At 42.3% G+C, this 16,977-nt stretch overlaps 1 protein-coding gene across 1 annotated transcript in view; it reads left to right on the forward strand.

Annotated features, from left to right (window-relative positions):
• The window catches only part of HMGXB3 (HMG-box containing 3), a 46,525-nt gene that overhangs the window by 3,279 nt on the left and 26,269 nt on the right, over positions 1 to 16,977 (forward strand). Inside the window, exons 3-7 of the mRNA XM_081091040.1 lie at positions 1,217 to 1,391; positions 5,441 to 5,938; positions 6,998 to 7,096; positions 8,697 to 8,828; positions 13,058 to 13,476. Of these exons, the coding sequence (XP_080947166.1) occupies positions 1,217 to 1,391; positions 5,441 to 5,938; positions 6,998 to 7,096; positions 8,697 to 8,828; positions 13,058 to 13,476 (1,323 nt within the window). The remainder of the gene's footprint in view (positions 1 to 1,216; positions 1,392 to 5,440; positions 5,939 to 6,997; positions 7,097 to 8,696; positions 8,829 to 13,057; positions 13,477 to 16,977) is intronic.

Below are 16,977 nucleotides of genomic sequence, written 5' to 3' on the forward strand. Positions count from 1 at the left end.
GTAGCTGGCATTTATGAACAGTAGCTGCTTGGAGAGCTATGTTGAGGAAGACTTTAAAGCTGCCATATTAACTGAGAGTGCCATGTCAGTAGAAGTCTCTGGATGGGCATTGGGGTTGTGGGAAAGGGAGATGGGGAGTGGGGAGTGGGAGACTGATGCCAGCAGTTGCCATTCCTGGCTAGATTTTGGTCACGTTGCCAGGCTGTCAGAAGAAATTGTACCATACCAATGGTGGAAGCTATGTACAGCAGGTCCTTGAATAACATCAGTTTCTTCAATGTCGTTTCATTATACCACTGATGGGATGCTATAGGGCAGCGATTCTCAGTCTGTGGGTTGTGACCCCTTTGGTGGTCGAACGACCCTTTCACAGGGGTCGCCTAAGACCATCCTGCATATCAGATATTTACATTACGATACATAACAGTAGCAACATTACAGTGAAGAAGTAGCAACGAAAATAATTTTATGGTTGGGTCACAACATGAGGAACTGTATTTAAAGGGCCAGAAGGTTGAGAACCACTGCTATAGGGACTTAACTCTTGTTTATATCAATTAGCCTATGATAAATTTGGTTTCATTATACATTGTTTTGCCACAATTCCAAGAACCTGTCAGTGTTCTTGGGAAGATTTACTGTACAAAATAACCATGTTATTTATTATTACCATTGTTAGTATTTAAATATTTAAAATAAAGCATGAATAAAAACATGGCATTATAAATAGTACCAAGATACCTATAAAGACTATTCAAATTATAACTCTGTTCTCCCTCTTAATTGTGAATACTTCTAACTTCGTGCTGCATTGGGTCACTGTGATAATTCTACTTGCTCCCCTCTCTCAGCCTGAGATGACCAAAGTCTGTAAAGGCAGTGAGTGGTGGTCCGACTATGTAATCAGCCCCCTAACTAACCTTCCTGAGGGTGGAATGACAGGGCAGCTGTGTCTGTCTTTGCTCATATTGGGTTTTAACGCCAGTCATCCTGCAGAAAAAAGTCCATGGAAGTAAACCAGACAAGCCGTTGCTTCCTGGTTTCTACAGAGATAAACCTCTGATGCACCATCTAGGGGTCTTATTTAAATGTTTCTTTGCTCCAGTTCTTATTTAGTTAAATGCTTTGAAATGAAATACTGAGTTTTGTGTCTACCTCTTCACTGTTCAAAACTAGTTAAATGAGGGAAAACCTTAAGAAGTCATTACTTCCTCAGGTCGGCTTACCTTCTGTACTATTATGACATCTACCTGAAAGTTCAGCAGGAGCTCCCCCACCTCCCACAGTCTGAGATCAATAAGAAGATTAGCGAGAGTTGGAGGCTTCTCAGCGTGGCTGAAAGGAGTTACTACTTGGAGAAAGCCAAACTAGAGAAAGAAGGTTTGGATCCTGTAAGTAATTTTCCCCCCAACTTATTTCTCCTTTGGTTCAATGATAAAGGCCTAAGGGAGATCAACCCCTGTTCTCCTGTTTCCTTTTCTTGGGAAAACTTTGAATTGAATTGAGTCATTTTTCTTTTGTCTGATATTGCCTGCTTTAATTTTGATGATACTATGTACTCTTTTGTCCTCTGGTTGCAGCAGTACATGGAGATGGCATTTTCTGAGTTATCTGCAGCGAGCCTTAGATTCCTTTTCTGAATTTTAGCATATCTTGGAGCCTTTTTATTCTTATGGGTAATAAATATTTTCCTTTATACAGGGCAAAGGTAGGTTTACAATTGGTATGGAAAAATATAATACCAGAATAAACTCTGTTTCATGTACTTACAACTGTAAATCTACTTTTGCCCACCCCCTATTGGCATTTCTCCTACATCAAGAATGGTCATGTTATAAGTTGAACATAATATAATTAATTTGTGTTCTAATGATTACTGTCAGGTATAATGATCAGCGTTTGGGCTCTGTGTTTAGAGATAGGTATAGTAGCTTTGTATAATATCACCACTGATGGCTGTGAACTTTGCTAGAAGCAGAAATGCAAGGTTAAAGCAGAAGATGATGAAGGAGAATGAAGGTTTGAGTGCATAGATTAAAGAATGAGCAGGGAAGCGTTTGGGTTTGTGTCCCTCAGCCATTTTGTTATTCTAGTTCACAATAACAAAATTCACTGACAACTGTCAACACCGCTATGTTTTTTAAAACTAAAATTCCTTTAGGAAAATAACCTTGTTATTGCTTGCTGAGACCTTTTAACTTTAACTCCATTTTTTTAATTGAAACAATTGTCTCTAACTTCTTTTTTATAATGTAAAGCAGAGGTTCCCCAGGAATGCAACTGTTTGGCAGAACAGGCTGTATTTTTCCTTAGTGGAGCTCATTCCACTGCCAATTAGATATTTTGTCCTTATTGGCTTGGCATTCCTCTTCCATGAACAGCGTTGTGTTACCTATAGTGTTGGAGATGTCACTGTGTACTTCCTCCTCCAGATAATTTGTTTATGAACTGTGGATCTGGGAAACAATCACTGCGGGGGAGTGGGGTTGGGGGAGAGGAAGCCGAGGCTAGAAGAAGTACACATACTCCCTTTGGTTTACCCATTATAAAGTCAACAATCTTTTTGCCCATGATACCAAAAAATTTTCACCTAGTCTGTAGTGATTTTTTTTTTTGGTTAATTCTCACCTGAGGATATTTTTTCTATTGCTTTTCAGAGAGAGTGGAAGTGAGGGAGGGAGGGAAAGAGGGAGGAAGGAAGAGAGAGAGACATCAATGTGAGAGAGACACATCAGCTGGCTGCCTCCTGTATGTATCCTCACAGGAGGCGGAGAACGAACCTGCAACCCAGGTACGTGCCCTTGACCAGGAACTGAAGCTGAGACCTTTCGGTGCTCAGGCCGGTGCTCTGTTTACAGAACCACACCAGCCAGGGATAGAGTAGAGATATAGTTCTTAAAAAGACATTACTGTAGGTCTTATTAAGACGTTAAAAACATAAATAAATCCTCTGCAGTGATTCTTTGTTACCATTTTTAATTTATATCTACTATTATTTTACCTCTGCCACCAAAACATGAATAGATTAGCTCTGATACTAACTAGCTGTGACCTGGAAAGAACCACTTAACCTTTTGAGTTTTGGTTTTCTCATTTGTAAAATGGAGATAATTGTATCTACTCACAGGGTTTTAAATAGATAATGTAAAGCACCTTGCTGAGTTCTTGGCACATGCTGACTCAGTCAATAAATATCACTCTTTAGTAGATTAAATGTCCAGTGACCATATAATAAGAAAAGGTGGCATTTAATGAGCATCTGGACCAGTGCTTCTCAACCTGTGGGTCGCGACCCCTTTGGCAGTCGGACGACCCTTTCACAGGGGTCGCCTAAGACCATCCTGCATATCAGATATTTACATTACGATTCATACCAGTAGCAATATTACAGTTATGAAGTAGCAACGAAAATAATTTTATGGTTGGGTCACAACATGAGGAACTGTATTTAAAGGGCCAGAAGGTTGAGAACCATTGATCTGGACTATGCCAAGACTGGTGAGGCTTTATGTCAAGGTTGGGGAACCTTTTTTCTGCGAAGAGCCATTTGGATATTTATGACATTATTCATGGGCCATACAAAAGTATCGCCTTAAAAATTAGCCTGCTGTATTTGGTCAAACATTTAATTAGCTCACCCCTAATGCCTTGGCAGGGCCAAACCAAATGATTTCAAGAGCTTTATAAGGCCCACGGGCTGGATGTTCCCCACCCCTGCTTTATGTGCTGTGTTTGACCTCACCCACATTGCCTGGTGTGAAGGTGAGACCCTCTGCCTGCATACTTTGAAAGCGTATCAGCGTACTTGTGGCATGCTGTCTCCTCAGCAGCCCCTCAGGTCTCCTACCAAGAGGTAGAGGCCATAGTTCCAGTGTTATTCCTTCCAGTCTGTAAGATGAGTGTCTTTTAGGCCAGTGATCACCAGCTGGTGGTCCGCGAGGTCCAAAAGGTTGGTGAGCGCTGATTTAGGCCATCCTGATTTCTCTATCCTTGAATCTGTTGATTAAGTCCAGACCATCCTGAGCATTTGCCATTAGTTAGTTTTGTCCTCCTGACCTGTCTGTTTCAAAGGATGACTTGAGAATATCATTTCTCCATTATCTCTTCAGTAAAGGTTCCATAAAGGATTCGGTCTGTCTGCTTTGCTGTTTCATCTGAGTGCTTCCTTTGTACCTTAAGTGGACTCATTGACTATTGCTTTTGATTTAAGATCCTTTTGTAATGGACTTAGTGTTTCTTTTAAAGTTGCTTCTGAAATATTTTTTGTTCCATTTCAGTTCTCACTTAACTGTTCACTTTGAGCTTTTCTATTTTTCTTATTGGGTAACTTTCAGTTTAAATTGAAAAAGAGGAAAAAACCACAAAAAGGAAAAAACGCACAAAAGCACCCTTTTCTTGGTGCCAATTAGTCATTCAGGGTTGTGCTTCTAGTAGTACCTGGTTTCCCTTAGTGGAGCCTGTCTGCCACTGCCATTTAGATATTTTGTCCTTATTGGCTTGGTATTCTTCTTCCAGGAACAGCTTTGTGTTACCTACAATATTGGAGATGCCACTGTGAGTCTGGGAAACAGTCCTTGTGGGGGGGAGAGGAGGCAGAACATTTTAGTAGACCTGGCCTGGAGTTCCAGCTTTTTACTTACTAGTTTTGTGTTTTGGGAAAGGTTACCTCCTTGAGCTTCAATTCCTTCATTGCCATGTGGGAATAATAGTATCTAACTTAATAGTGTTGTTTTTAAGGTTAGGAAATTATTTTCTGAATTTGAAGATCCTAGGTCAGTGTTAATATTGTATTCTTTCCCCCACCCCCAATATATTTAGGCCCTTGTCAGATAACCCCTTCCAAAAGCACGTTCTCTCATGAGGCCTTGTTAGCTCCATGGTCTCTTCATCCTCTTCTTTGTAATTTGGGAGAAACCAACAATGTTTGGACTCTTGCTGCCGTGAGTTCCAACTAGGCCTTGACTTGTAATTTAAGCTTTTTGCTTTTTTTATTGCACATTATAAATTCTGTTGTTTAAATTTTCTGTTACTGTGGAATCCTAAAGTATCGAGATGAAAAGGAACTCATAATTAGCCAGATTCAGATCCCTCATTTTACAGTTTGGGGAGCTAGTCCAAAAAAGGGGAACGGATTTGCTTGAGACTGTGCCAAACATGGGGTTCCCATTCATAGTTTTGGATGCCAAGATCAGTGCCCTTTTAATCCATGTTCTCAGTCTCCTGTGTGAATGAGCAAGGAAACTATATTGGTTAAAGTGAGATTCAAATGAAGATGGCATTGCTGTTATAGAGGCTGAACCTATCTAAATCTTAAGTCAAGAGAGTAGAGTCTTTCTGGTCCCTTTTGCAGGGAGAAGAAAAAGCTGAGATACGTATATCCATGTTACCTTACTCCATTTATCTTTGCTTGTCTCCTTTTTCCTGACTTCCTCATCTTCAGAACTCTAAGCTCTCTACACTGACCGCTGTGGTTCCGGACATCCCAGGTTTCCGCAAGATCCTACCCCGCTCGGATTACATCATCATCCCCAAGAGCAGCCTGCAGGAGGACCGGAGCTGCCCTCAGCTGGAACTGTGTGTGGCCCAGAACCAGGTCTCCTCCAAGGGACCATCTCTTGTGTCCAACACAGCCCTGGAGACAGTGCCCAGCCATGCAGGCATGGCAGAGCAGTGCATGGCTGTGGAGGCCCTCGCTGAGGAGGCGGGAGCCCTTGCCCAGCCGGGTGCTGTACAGGAGATCACCACCTCAGAGATCCTCAGCCAGGATGTGCTCCTGGAGGAGGCTTCCCTGGAGGTAGGGGAGAGCCACCAGCCTTACCAGACAAGCCTGGTGATTGAAGAGACCTTAGTGAATGGCTCACCAGACCTCCCCACTGGAAGCCTGGCTGTGCCTCAGCCCCAGGTGGGGGAGAGCATGTCAGTGGTAACAGTCATGAGGGTAAGTGGCTTTGGTACTGATGTCTTTTACTTCCTCGAGAATTACTAAAAATTCACAGCCAGCACCATGCCGTGTGACTCTGGAGATGTGGACTGGAGAGAGCTGCTGACGGGGCATTTCTAGTGGGACTGGAGTCCTCCTGAACCTTCTTGCCCCTGGGCTTGATCCAAGTTGTTTCCTGTTTCTCAGGCAAGTTGCTAGCTCCTCTTGCCCAGCATAGGTGGAACTTTCCCCATATGAGGTAGTACATAATACTTTAGCAGGAAGGAGGAAATGGTATGTGGGCTACCCATGAGATAAAGCCAGGGTCTGTCAGGTTTAGTATCAGTCAGAATTTTATGTTTCCTGAAGATTGTTTCAACAAACAAAGTGGCACCTTGAACTGTGTAGGAGATTTCCACATAGTCTTCATGGGTGCGGGGTAGGTAGGAAGAAGGGGGAGTTCTCTTCAGGTTGATGGGACTAATCATTGAGGAAGAAGAGGCAAGTCTCTCTCCAGAACCTACATGTTACGCCCAAGTGAGGGGAAAGAGCAGTATCAGTGATCCCACAGCCTGGACCCCTGAAGTAGGAAGATGCCATCATGCCCTTTATTGCACTTGGTAGGATGGTATCCTCAGAGGCAGGACCAGCATGCTGCGGCCCCTGTGGCCTGTAAAGGTGAGAGCAGGTACTGCTGCAGAAGAATCCATGCCAGGCCTGAATCCATTTTATTGTTTGTTGCCTCAGTGCTGCTTGTGATAACGAAGCATGCACTGGCCAGTAAGGACATTGGATAGGGTCAGAGGGTTGGGTTCTTTCACTAACTGCTTATGTGATCTTAGGAGATCTAAGTCTCTGAGAACCGTTTGTTTTTTATCTGTAAAATGAGGATAGTACGTTCCCTGTGGTAATGTTTCTTTCCTACTTTTATTTGCTCTTAAGTAAACTTCTTATTTTGAGACAATTGTAGATTCTTTATTCTTTTAAATAAGCACATTGTGGTTGTTGGACTCGATCTGGCCTTGTGTTGGGGGAGGTCCTCGGTGCTCTTCACTCTCGCTCTCCCTGTGCCCACAGGATTCCAGTGAGAGTAGCTCCTCTGCGCCAGCCACACAGTTCATCATGCTGCCTCTTCCTGCCTACTCGGTTGTGGAAAACCCCACCTCCATCAAACTGGTCAGTGTGTGGGGATTGATGGAGGCCAGGCCTCCAGAACAGTTCTCTCCCAGGTAGTTTCCTAGAAGTCTTAGACCTTCGGACGCTGGGACGGGCGAAGTTCTCAGAGATTATCTGGTCATTCAGGGTGTTGGTGGCCAAGCTGCAATCCGAAGCTTGGTCTTTTTTCCTGGTGCCACCCCACTTCACACTCATTCTTGCCCTGTCGTTACCATTATCATAATCACCTTTTCCTGGATGTCCTGAAAGAGGTAGCCAGGTGGCAGCTAGGTGTTTTCTCAAGGGAGGTTTTCGGGTTTTTTGGGCCAGGCTAGGGAAGCTGGGATTGATAGCTGAATACACACTCATAAGTGACAGAACAAATCTGACAGGGAATGTTTTCTTTCCAGCATTAATTTAGAAATGGTTCATAGCTAATTTCTACTTATAACTGCCATGTAACAGCCCATTGTAATACAGTCTGTAGAAAGGGAAATCAGTAGGGATGGTGAGAGCCAGTGGCCAAGTATATCCATATGCAAATAAAATTGGCCCTTGGACAGCAAAGTTGACCACCTGTACAACTTTGAAAATCGAGGTATAACTCAAGCAAGTCTGCCCTCTGCATACTTGGATGGCCAACCAGGTATCAAAAATAGTACTTAAATTCTGGGTTCTACCGGAGATCCCTCATTTTTTAGTGACCATGGTCTACTTTTTTTTTTTTTTTTTTTTTTATCTCTGAACCCTAGGTTCCCTGATTTTTAACTAATAAGAATGAAGATAAAGCACATTCTTTGAAGTATTCAGAGCCATAGGGTGCAGCTGGGTGCGTGGAAATCGTGGACCAAGAATTAGAGAGATGTGGTTTCTAGGTTTACCTCTGCCCTTGAGTTACTACTATTTGAGGCAAAGCATTTAACTACTCTGAACCTCAGTAGGAATGAACTTGAGAGCATTGTTAAGAGCATTATATGAGATACTATGTAAAGTGTTCAGCACTGTGTGATTCCCTGCTCAATTAATAGCAACCACTCTTATCACAAGAAAAAAATTATAATTATGTGTACTCATGGGTATTAACTAGATTTATTGTGGTAATTGTTTTTGCAACATATACAAATATTGATCATTATGTTAGACATCTGAAACTAATATGTCAGTTATATATCAATTTTAAAAATAGCAGCTATTACGATCTTTATTTTTCTGGTGCCTAACTATAACCTTGGACAGCTCTCTTTTCTCATTTGAACTCATTTGCTCCATTTCTAAAAAGTACACTAGTTGTAGCTAGTCAGACCTTTCCAACTTCAACCGTTTATACCATGAACTAGAGGCCCGGTGCACGAAATTCATGCAAGAGTAGGCCTTCTTCCCCACCTCCCTCCTCCCCCCGGCTGCCAGCACCGGCTTCCTTCGGAGCCCCAGCTTCATCTGGACGGTCGTCCAGAAGGAAGTCCGGTCTAATTAAGCATATTACACATTTATTATTATAGATTGCCTATCCTTCTACAAGCTGCTATCCTGCTGCATTGTTGTGGTGATAATGGTGATCAGGATCTGAGAGAGGTTAGACTGTGGTGTTGATTCTGAACCCCCCCCCCTTTTTTTTTTACAGACCACTACATACACCCGCCGAGGCCATGGGACATGCACCAGCCCAGGTTGCTCCTTTACATATGTCACAAGGCACAAACCACCTAAGTGCCCTACCTGTGGTAACTTCCTAGGAGGGAAGTGGATCCCAAAGGTAAAATCTATTGGCCATTGCTGATTTGGAAGTCCACAAAGTAGATTTTCCTTCAGAACAGATAACTTTAAAAATTAATGTTTATTTTCATTTTCTGACCATACAAGTAAGTCAATTTCATTGTAGACTGTTTTAAAAAGAAAGAATAAAAATGTTACCCATAAGCTTATGCCATCCAAAGAAAAGCTATTATTAGTTAATATTTTGGTCTTTTTGTGTGTGAATATATAAGTTCTGTATCTTGCCTTTTTTCATATAATATATTATGCCTTTAAATATTCTTCAAAAACGTTTTCTGTAATGGTTTTATAATTTCCCATGGATGACTATCCCATGTTAATTTATTCATTTTCTATTAGGGTTAAATTTTTAACAGCCCATCCTTTACACTGACTGTTCTTGCTATTTAGATGTGTAGCTCACATTTTCTCACTCCTTAGCTCAAAGTCCTTTCAATCTATGCTCCTATTAAAAGTGGAGGTACTTAACTAATACTCAAGATCTTTCATAGTCTAACTTTCCAAACATATACCATTTCTCTAGATAATTGATGCTTTGTAAATACATGAACATCAAAGCTATGCCCTGTGAAGTTCAGTTCAGCACATGTTGTATGCTTGGCACTTAACTATATAAATCATACATGCTTGTCACATTTTTATATTAGACTGTAAATTATTCAGGGCCCAAAAGACTAAAATAGTCAGGGATGGTTTTATAGAGGGGATGGTCTAGATCAGTAGAATTTGGGTAGATAGAAAAGGAAAAAGGGCATTGTCTTTGTGAAAATAGCTTAGGCTAGGATTGTGTTTGTAATGTGTTTAACTCAGCATTGTCCAGGTTTATTTGTGTAGATAAAACTTATATTGCAGTATACTTATTAAGTTTATCTGGGGCAATTTCCACATAACATCTCCTTGAAAAATACTGGGATGATGATTTTTGCCCTCTGGCTCCGTGTTGAAGCTCAGGATAATACCAATTCCAGGAAACAGGCCAGGATAATAGGTACGAAAACAGTCCTGGAGTTAGCTTCCTCAGTTCAAACCTCTGCTTCCCAAGTTTTTAGCTATGCAACCTTGGGCAAGTCATTTTATGTTTCTACTCTTGATTTAGGTTTCCTTTCATTTGTAACTATAAGTAAACAACATTACCTAACTCATTAGGGTTGTTGCAGGAGTCCAGTGAGATGATGCATGGAAAATGGATGACACATTCGTGGCATTATTAAATCCTCAGTGAGGCTTCATTCCTGTCGTCGTCGTTGGCAGCAATATAATTATTGTCTCTATTATTGTTAGTAATTCGATCTTTCAAGGGGCAGGAAGGATCTAGTGCTAGTGTGTCTCAGGAGGTTTTGTCCAGTGCCTTGTGCGTACTTCTGGTGTGCCTCTGTGAAGCCATCCCATTTATTCCCACCCCAGTTAGTCTTCCCAAAACGTACTTCCCCAGTGGTAGTAGGGAGATTGAATTGGATAGTAGTCGAACCTTCCTTGGCCTTTCTTCACTCATGCACAGACGGTCTGTCTGTTGACCTTATTTCCTATGCTTTTGCATGGAACAATCTTAATGACCCTGTGCCCTTCACTTCAGATTATGTTTTTACTTGGCTTTCTTTTCTTTTTCATTTTATGTCTTTTTTCCCACCTTTGATTAAAATAACTTTTAGCCTTGGTTCTCTTTCTGAGATGAAACTCATGACATGAAGACAATTGGTTTTTTTATCTACTTGTCCTCATATTGACTTGCTAAGTCAGAAGTTTTCCCCAAAGGTTTTTCCGAGTTACTGTGTAAAGAGTAGATTCTATGATTTCTAAACCTCATAGGAATGAATAAGTGAGTACAAGAAGAAAAAGAGTAACATTTTAGCATTAATGTACTTTGAATTTTAGAGTTAAAAGTGACTGGTTATCAGCTAGTTCAACTCCAAGTTTCCAGCTGAGGGGAAATAGATTCAAGGGAAGTGACTTGTTAAGTTCACTAATTATGCCAGCGCCTTTTCTTCCACTAAAACACACTTTTTAAGCATTGCTAACATTTTTTAGTTCTGATTTTTTGAAGCAAGTATAAATAGTTTCTAAAAGCTCCAAATGTGTCCACACCAGTCAGGAAATGACTCAACCTTTTCTTGTATTGTTCTGGAGCTCATACTGGCTAAAATTAGCCCCAAAAAATGTGTGGCATGGTTCCCAGTGAGTTGGATGGAACAGAGGATGGTATAAAAGGCTCTGTAGCTCAGCGCCTCACTCCTTTGTTCTCTGATGGTGCTAACTGAGGCCTCTGAGTGGGCAACTGGTAGTATTTGCCTTTCATCTTGAAAGAAAGGTGACGTCTAAAAAGGGGAGGCTGAGTAAGGAAATCTGAGATCACCAACTAGAATTTTAGCTTATTGCTTAAGTTATCCAGTTTTCCTGCCAAGGATCTTTGTCTAAAATAGTCTACTTAAGTGGGCAGTATTTTGCTCAAAGATCTCATCTTAGAAGCTTAGTTTAACTTGTCTCCTATTTTTCTGCAGACTTTTCCCTCTTTAGCAGTCAGTAAGCCCTGTATCCTTTACTCATCCTTATGCGCCAGTGGGTGTTAGAATCTGAGAATGCTTTATGGAGATTTCTTAAAGTTCTTAGCTAGAGGTGACATGCTGCCTGAGGGGCTTTGGAAGGGTGAGTGGTTTTTGCAAATCAGTCACTGGAAGGTAGTGATAAAATTTAATGACAGCACAGATGCTGGTGGAGTGGGGTCACCTGAAAGGCTATCTTGCTGCTGTTGACAAACACTGAGAACCCAACTCTCTTATTTTATAACTAGAGGCCTGGTGCATGACAATCGTGCACTGGGGCATGGGGGCCGTGGGGGGGGGGGTGTCCCTCAGCCCAGCCTGCGCCCTCTCACAGTCTGGGACCCCTCCCTCCTTACTGCTTGCCTGCTCGCTCGCTGCTCCTTACTGCTCGGCTCACTGCTCCTTAGTGCTGCCACAGAGGCAGGAGAGGCTGCCCACCACAGTCACTGCGCTCACTAGCCATGAGCCCAGCTTCTAGCTGAGTGGTGCTCCGCCTGTGGGAGTGCACTGACCACCAGGGGACAGCTCCTGCATTGAACGTCTGCCCCCTGGTGGTCATTGCGCATCATAGTGACCAGTCCTTCCTCCATTTGGTCGATTTGCATAATAGCCTTTTATAGGATGAGGAAATGAGGCTTCAGATAGAGCTTGCCTTGGGCCACTTGAGTAATTAGGAGTGAAGCTGAGCTTAGATGGAACCCAGCTTTTATGTTCATGTCTCCTAGTTCACAGTGCCTTTCACTACACACATAAAAGAAAGAAACCTTTCTGAGACCTTTCCTGGAGACAAGTACTATTTAAAAATTTTTTTTAGAGTATGTATGTATATAATTATAGGGTGGAGCAAAGTAGGTTCCCAATTGTGAGTATGTGAATCACAGAGTTTATTCTTGTATTATTTATTCATTATTATATTACTTTCCATATGAACAACTGTAAACCTACTTTTGCTCCACCCTGTGTATACATGTATGTATATATGCTGATTGCATAAAAGCTAAAGCACCAAGGAATTTTTAAAAGTAGTTCTGAGATAGAAGCTGGTATTTTTAGTGATTTTGAATATTTTCTAGCCCATAAATAATAAGTATATGAGTTATATTGACCCAGGGAGGAGTTTGTAGCATATGTGTAAGTCAGGCTTAATATTCACCTGGAAGAATTTGGGACAAAAGATAGACTTTTCCCCAACAAAGTTAGAGGCCTCCAGTCTGTCTCTGTAGATTGTGAGCACATTGGGATTAACTGAATCTCATGAAGGGACCACCAAAATAAACAAATTAGGACTTCCGGGCCCAATATGATAGTGTGCCAGCCTCTTCCTACATGTAGAGGAAAGTAGGCTTTGAACAGTCAAAGGTCAAGGTAAAAAATGTGAGTGTTTGTTTGCTGAAACCTAAAGAGGCATGCCAGTAAGAAGTTTGTGAGGAGAAGAGCTTTATCCTAACTCAGGCATTAAATACTGTAGTGAAAGGGACCTGGAATCATAAGACTTAGATTCAGGCCAGTTTCGTACTTGGGACCTTACATTAGCTTCCACCTCTCTCTGGCCTCTGCTTCCTTATCTGTTGCCAATACATTATTGTTATGAGGATCAAATGAGAGAATATTTGTGAATGTGTTGTCAATTGTCAAGTGGCATATGCATACAAGGTATTTTTATTTTTTCTAGGAAAAGCCAGCCAAAGTCAAAGTGGAATTGGCTTCTGGCATCTCCTCCAAAGGCTCTGTGGTTAAAAGAAATCAGCAGCCTGTCCTCACTGAGCAAAATGCCTCTAAGGAAACCACCTCCCAACTGACTCTGGAGAACTCGGAAGCTGTAAGCCAGCTCTTAAGTGTAGCTCCTCCAAGAGAAGTGGGTGAGGAGAATGAGTGGGAAGAAGTGATCATCTCAGATGCCCATGTTTTGGTCAAGGAATCTCCTGGGAATCGTGGTACAGCAGTCACTAAGACGCCAGTGGTCAAGAGTGGTGTGCAGCCTGAGGTCTCTCTGAGAGCAGCCGAGAATGACAGTCCTAGCCCAGACATGCCACCACCAGCCGAGGGGACCAGCACTTCCAGTCCACTTCCTGCTTCTAAAAAACTTACAGGGTAAACCACTGTGTTTATACATTATGGGATTGCCTTTAGAGTAACTCATGTTTGTTTTGTTCCATGCCCTTACAGCATTCCTGAGAGGCCACAGAGCCCTTAATGGCTCCTGTTTTGGAGGTACAAAAACCAAGGCCTAGAAACATGGAATGATATACCTTTCCTCTTATACTCTGCTGTCAGGTTCCTTATACATCTCTTCCTGTCAGTTTCCCTAAAGCCATTATCAGGGTCTTGTTGGTACAGGCTATGAGCAATATTATAAGCTATTCAGTCCTGATACTGGATTGGAAAGAGAAGCTCTGTTAAGGCTACCTTACAGAAAGATTCCTGTCATGGTGGTCAGAGAATTCAGTTGTTTGTGACTGTCCCTGGCTTCCATTTGACCTGGGCATAGTCACTTCATGCCTCTTTGTTCAGTTCTCTCCTCTGAAAAATCTTGAATTGAGTATTGAAAAAAATCTTATCCTCAGTGGCTGACCATATAGACGGAAAAAGATTGTAGGCCTTGCAGATTGGAGGAAGTCCATAAGTGTCAGCTTATCCCCCCAACCCCCCTTTACCTCTTTTTTTTAAAAAATCTTTATTGTTCAGATTATTACATTTGTTCCTCTTTTTTCCCCCCTCATAACTCCCCTCCATCCAGTTCCCACCCCACCCTCCCTCACTCCCCATCCACTGTCCTCATCCATAGGTGCACGATTTTTGTCCAGTCTCTTCCTGCATCCCCCTCACCCCTTTTCCCCCCAAGAATAGCCAGTCCATTCCCTTTCTATGCCCCTGATTCTATTATAATCACCAGTTCATTCTGTTCATCAGATTATTCACTTGATTTTCAGATTCACTTGTTGATAGATGTGTATTTGTTGTTCATAATTTGTATCTTTACCTTTTTCTTCTTCCTCTTCTTAAAGGATACCTTTCAGCATTTCATATAATACTGGTTTGGTGGTGATGAACTCCTTTAGCTTTTTCTTATCTGTGAAGCTCTTTATCTGACCTTCAATTCTGAATGATAGCTTTGCTGGGTAAAGTAATCTTGGTTGTAGGTTCTTGGCATTCATCACTTTGAATATTTCTTGCCACTCCCTTCTGGCCTGCAAAGTTTCTGTTGAGAAATCAGCTGACAGTCGTATGGGTACTCCCTTGTAGGTAACTGACTTTCTTTCTCTTGCTGCTTCTAAGATTCTCTCTTTGTCTTTTGCTCTTGGCATTTTAATTATTATGTGTCTTGGTGTGGTCCTCTTTGGATTCCTTTTGGTTGGGGTTCTCTGCGCTTCCTGGACCTGTAAGTCTATTTCTTTCACCAGGTAGGGGAAGTTTTCTGTCATTATTTCTTCAAATAGGTTTCCAATATCTTGCTCTCTCTCTCTTCTTCTGGCACCCCTATAATTCGGATGTTGGTACGCTTGAAGCTGTCCCAGAGGCTCCTTACACTATCTTCGTATTTTTGGATTCTTTTTTCATTTTGCTTTTCTGGTTGGGTGTTTTTTGCTTCTTCGTATTTCAAATCGTTGACTTGATTCTTGCAATCCTCTAGTCTGCTGTTGGGAGTCTGTATAATATTCTTTATTTCAGTCAGTGTATGCTTAATTTCTAGTTGGTCCTTTATCACAACCTCGAGGGTCTCATTAGATTTCTTGTAGATCTCATTTAGTTTATCGGCAGTTTATAGAAAATTCTTGAAAAACCTTAAAAGTGTGGTTTTGAACTCTATATCAGGTAGTTTGCTTTCCTCCATTTCTGTCATTTGTGTCCTTTTTCTTTGTCTCCGCATTTTTTATGCTTCCCTGTGTTGACAGTGGTTTTCTGTGCTGAGTGTTCTGTAGGGCCCAGTGGTTCAGCCTCCCCAATTACCTGAGGAGGACACTCTTGGTGCACCCCCTTGTGGTCTTTGTGCACAGTCTTGTTATAGTTAAGCCTTGATTGTTGTAGTTATCACTGAGAGGACTTTACCTCCAGGCCAATTGGCTGTGAGAATCAGCTGTGTCTGCAGTGGGAGAACTTCTATGCTGGAGACACCCCTCTGGGACAAGACTTGCTTCAGTGGGGCTTTGGTGCTCACTGAGTCTGCCCCCTGAGTGTGTCCTTTATGGTTCCACGGAACTGCAAACTGGATGGTCCCACTCTGACCTCTGGGTTTCCTGGCTCCTGGATCTCTAGGGAGGTGTTAATCTAGCCTTTGCCTGAGGCTATCCAGCAAAAGCCTCCCTGCAGGACTTAGGCGGGGCGGGTCCCACGGGATCAACAGGGCGGGGCTAGCAATTATGGCTGCTCTCAGTCCTGCTCTCAGAGGCTCTGCTTCTCAGTGTCCCGGTAATCGCTGCAAGCCCCTCGGAGAGAAAGCTGCCCTCGAGTTCCGACCACTGCCAGATAGTCCCGCTTCTCCCGTATGAGTCTGGGTCCCTAGAGACTCACCCGGAACTGGAACTCAGAGCTTGAGACTCCCTCCCGATTGAAAACGACAACCGCGCCCTCAGCCGCCAGCCCGCTCCGCACGCACCTCTGCACCTTGGTATTTTACTTCCGCACTGCGCCTCCTCTGAGTCTTGGTATGCTTTTCTCTTTCCTTCTAGTTGTAGAATTTCCACTCAGCCAGCCTTCCTGTGGTTCTGGATGATGTCCGATCCGTCTTTTAGTTGTATTTTGAAGTGGTTGTTCGAGGCAGCAAACTCCGGTGTTTACCTATGCCGCCATCTTGGTTTCTTCCTCCCTTTACCTCTTTTAAGGCTTGACTGGATTCTCCATGTAGCCCCTTCCAAGAGGGAGTTGTGGTCTTGTAACTAGAAGTCCTTACTTATTCATACAGTGGTTCACAATGGGGAACATTTTGCCTCCAGGGGACATTGTGGCAATGTTTAGAGACATTTTTGGTTGTTACAACTGGGTCTTAGGGTAGGGATTACTACCAGCATCTAGCGGGTAGAGGCCAGGAATGCTGCTACATATCTTACAATACATAGAATAACCCCCACAACAAACAGTTTTCTGGCCCATAATATTAAAACTGCCCATGTTTAGAAATTCCGATTTATGTTATAATTTAAAAAAAATCTTATTGTTGAGTAGGAAATATACTTACATGGTTAAACTCAAAAGGTATAAGGAATATATACTGGAAAAAATCACTCTTCTGTCCCATCCTCAGTCATTCATTTCCATTTCTCGGAGACAGTCAGTATTCTCAACATCCTGAACGATATATTTTGAGATGGTTCTGTATCCTTAGAGGATGAAGCTCTGCACTTCAGACCTTTTGTTTGGGCAAGTGAGTCACTTTAGCACACATGGATTGAGGCCTTCTATGGTACAAGCTCTGTGCTCAATATGTGAGCTACAAAGATGAAAAGAACAAAAACGAACAGACTGTTCTCCTGGGTCTCTAAGTGCTCTCATATGGAAGATTGATACACTCTAATTACAGGCAGATGAGATGTTACATTATTTAGGCACTGTTTTTGCACCTTTTTATCTTCATAATAAACCCATGAAGTATATGTA

This window comes from Myotis nattereri (assembly GCF_964212035.1).
Source record: "Myotis nattereri genome assembly, chromosome: 5".
NCBI lineage: Eukaryota > Metazoa > Chordata > Mammalia > Chiroptera > Vespertilionidae > Myotis > Myotis nattereri.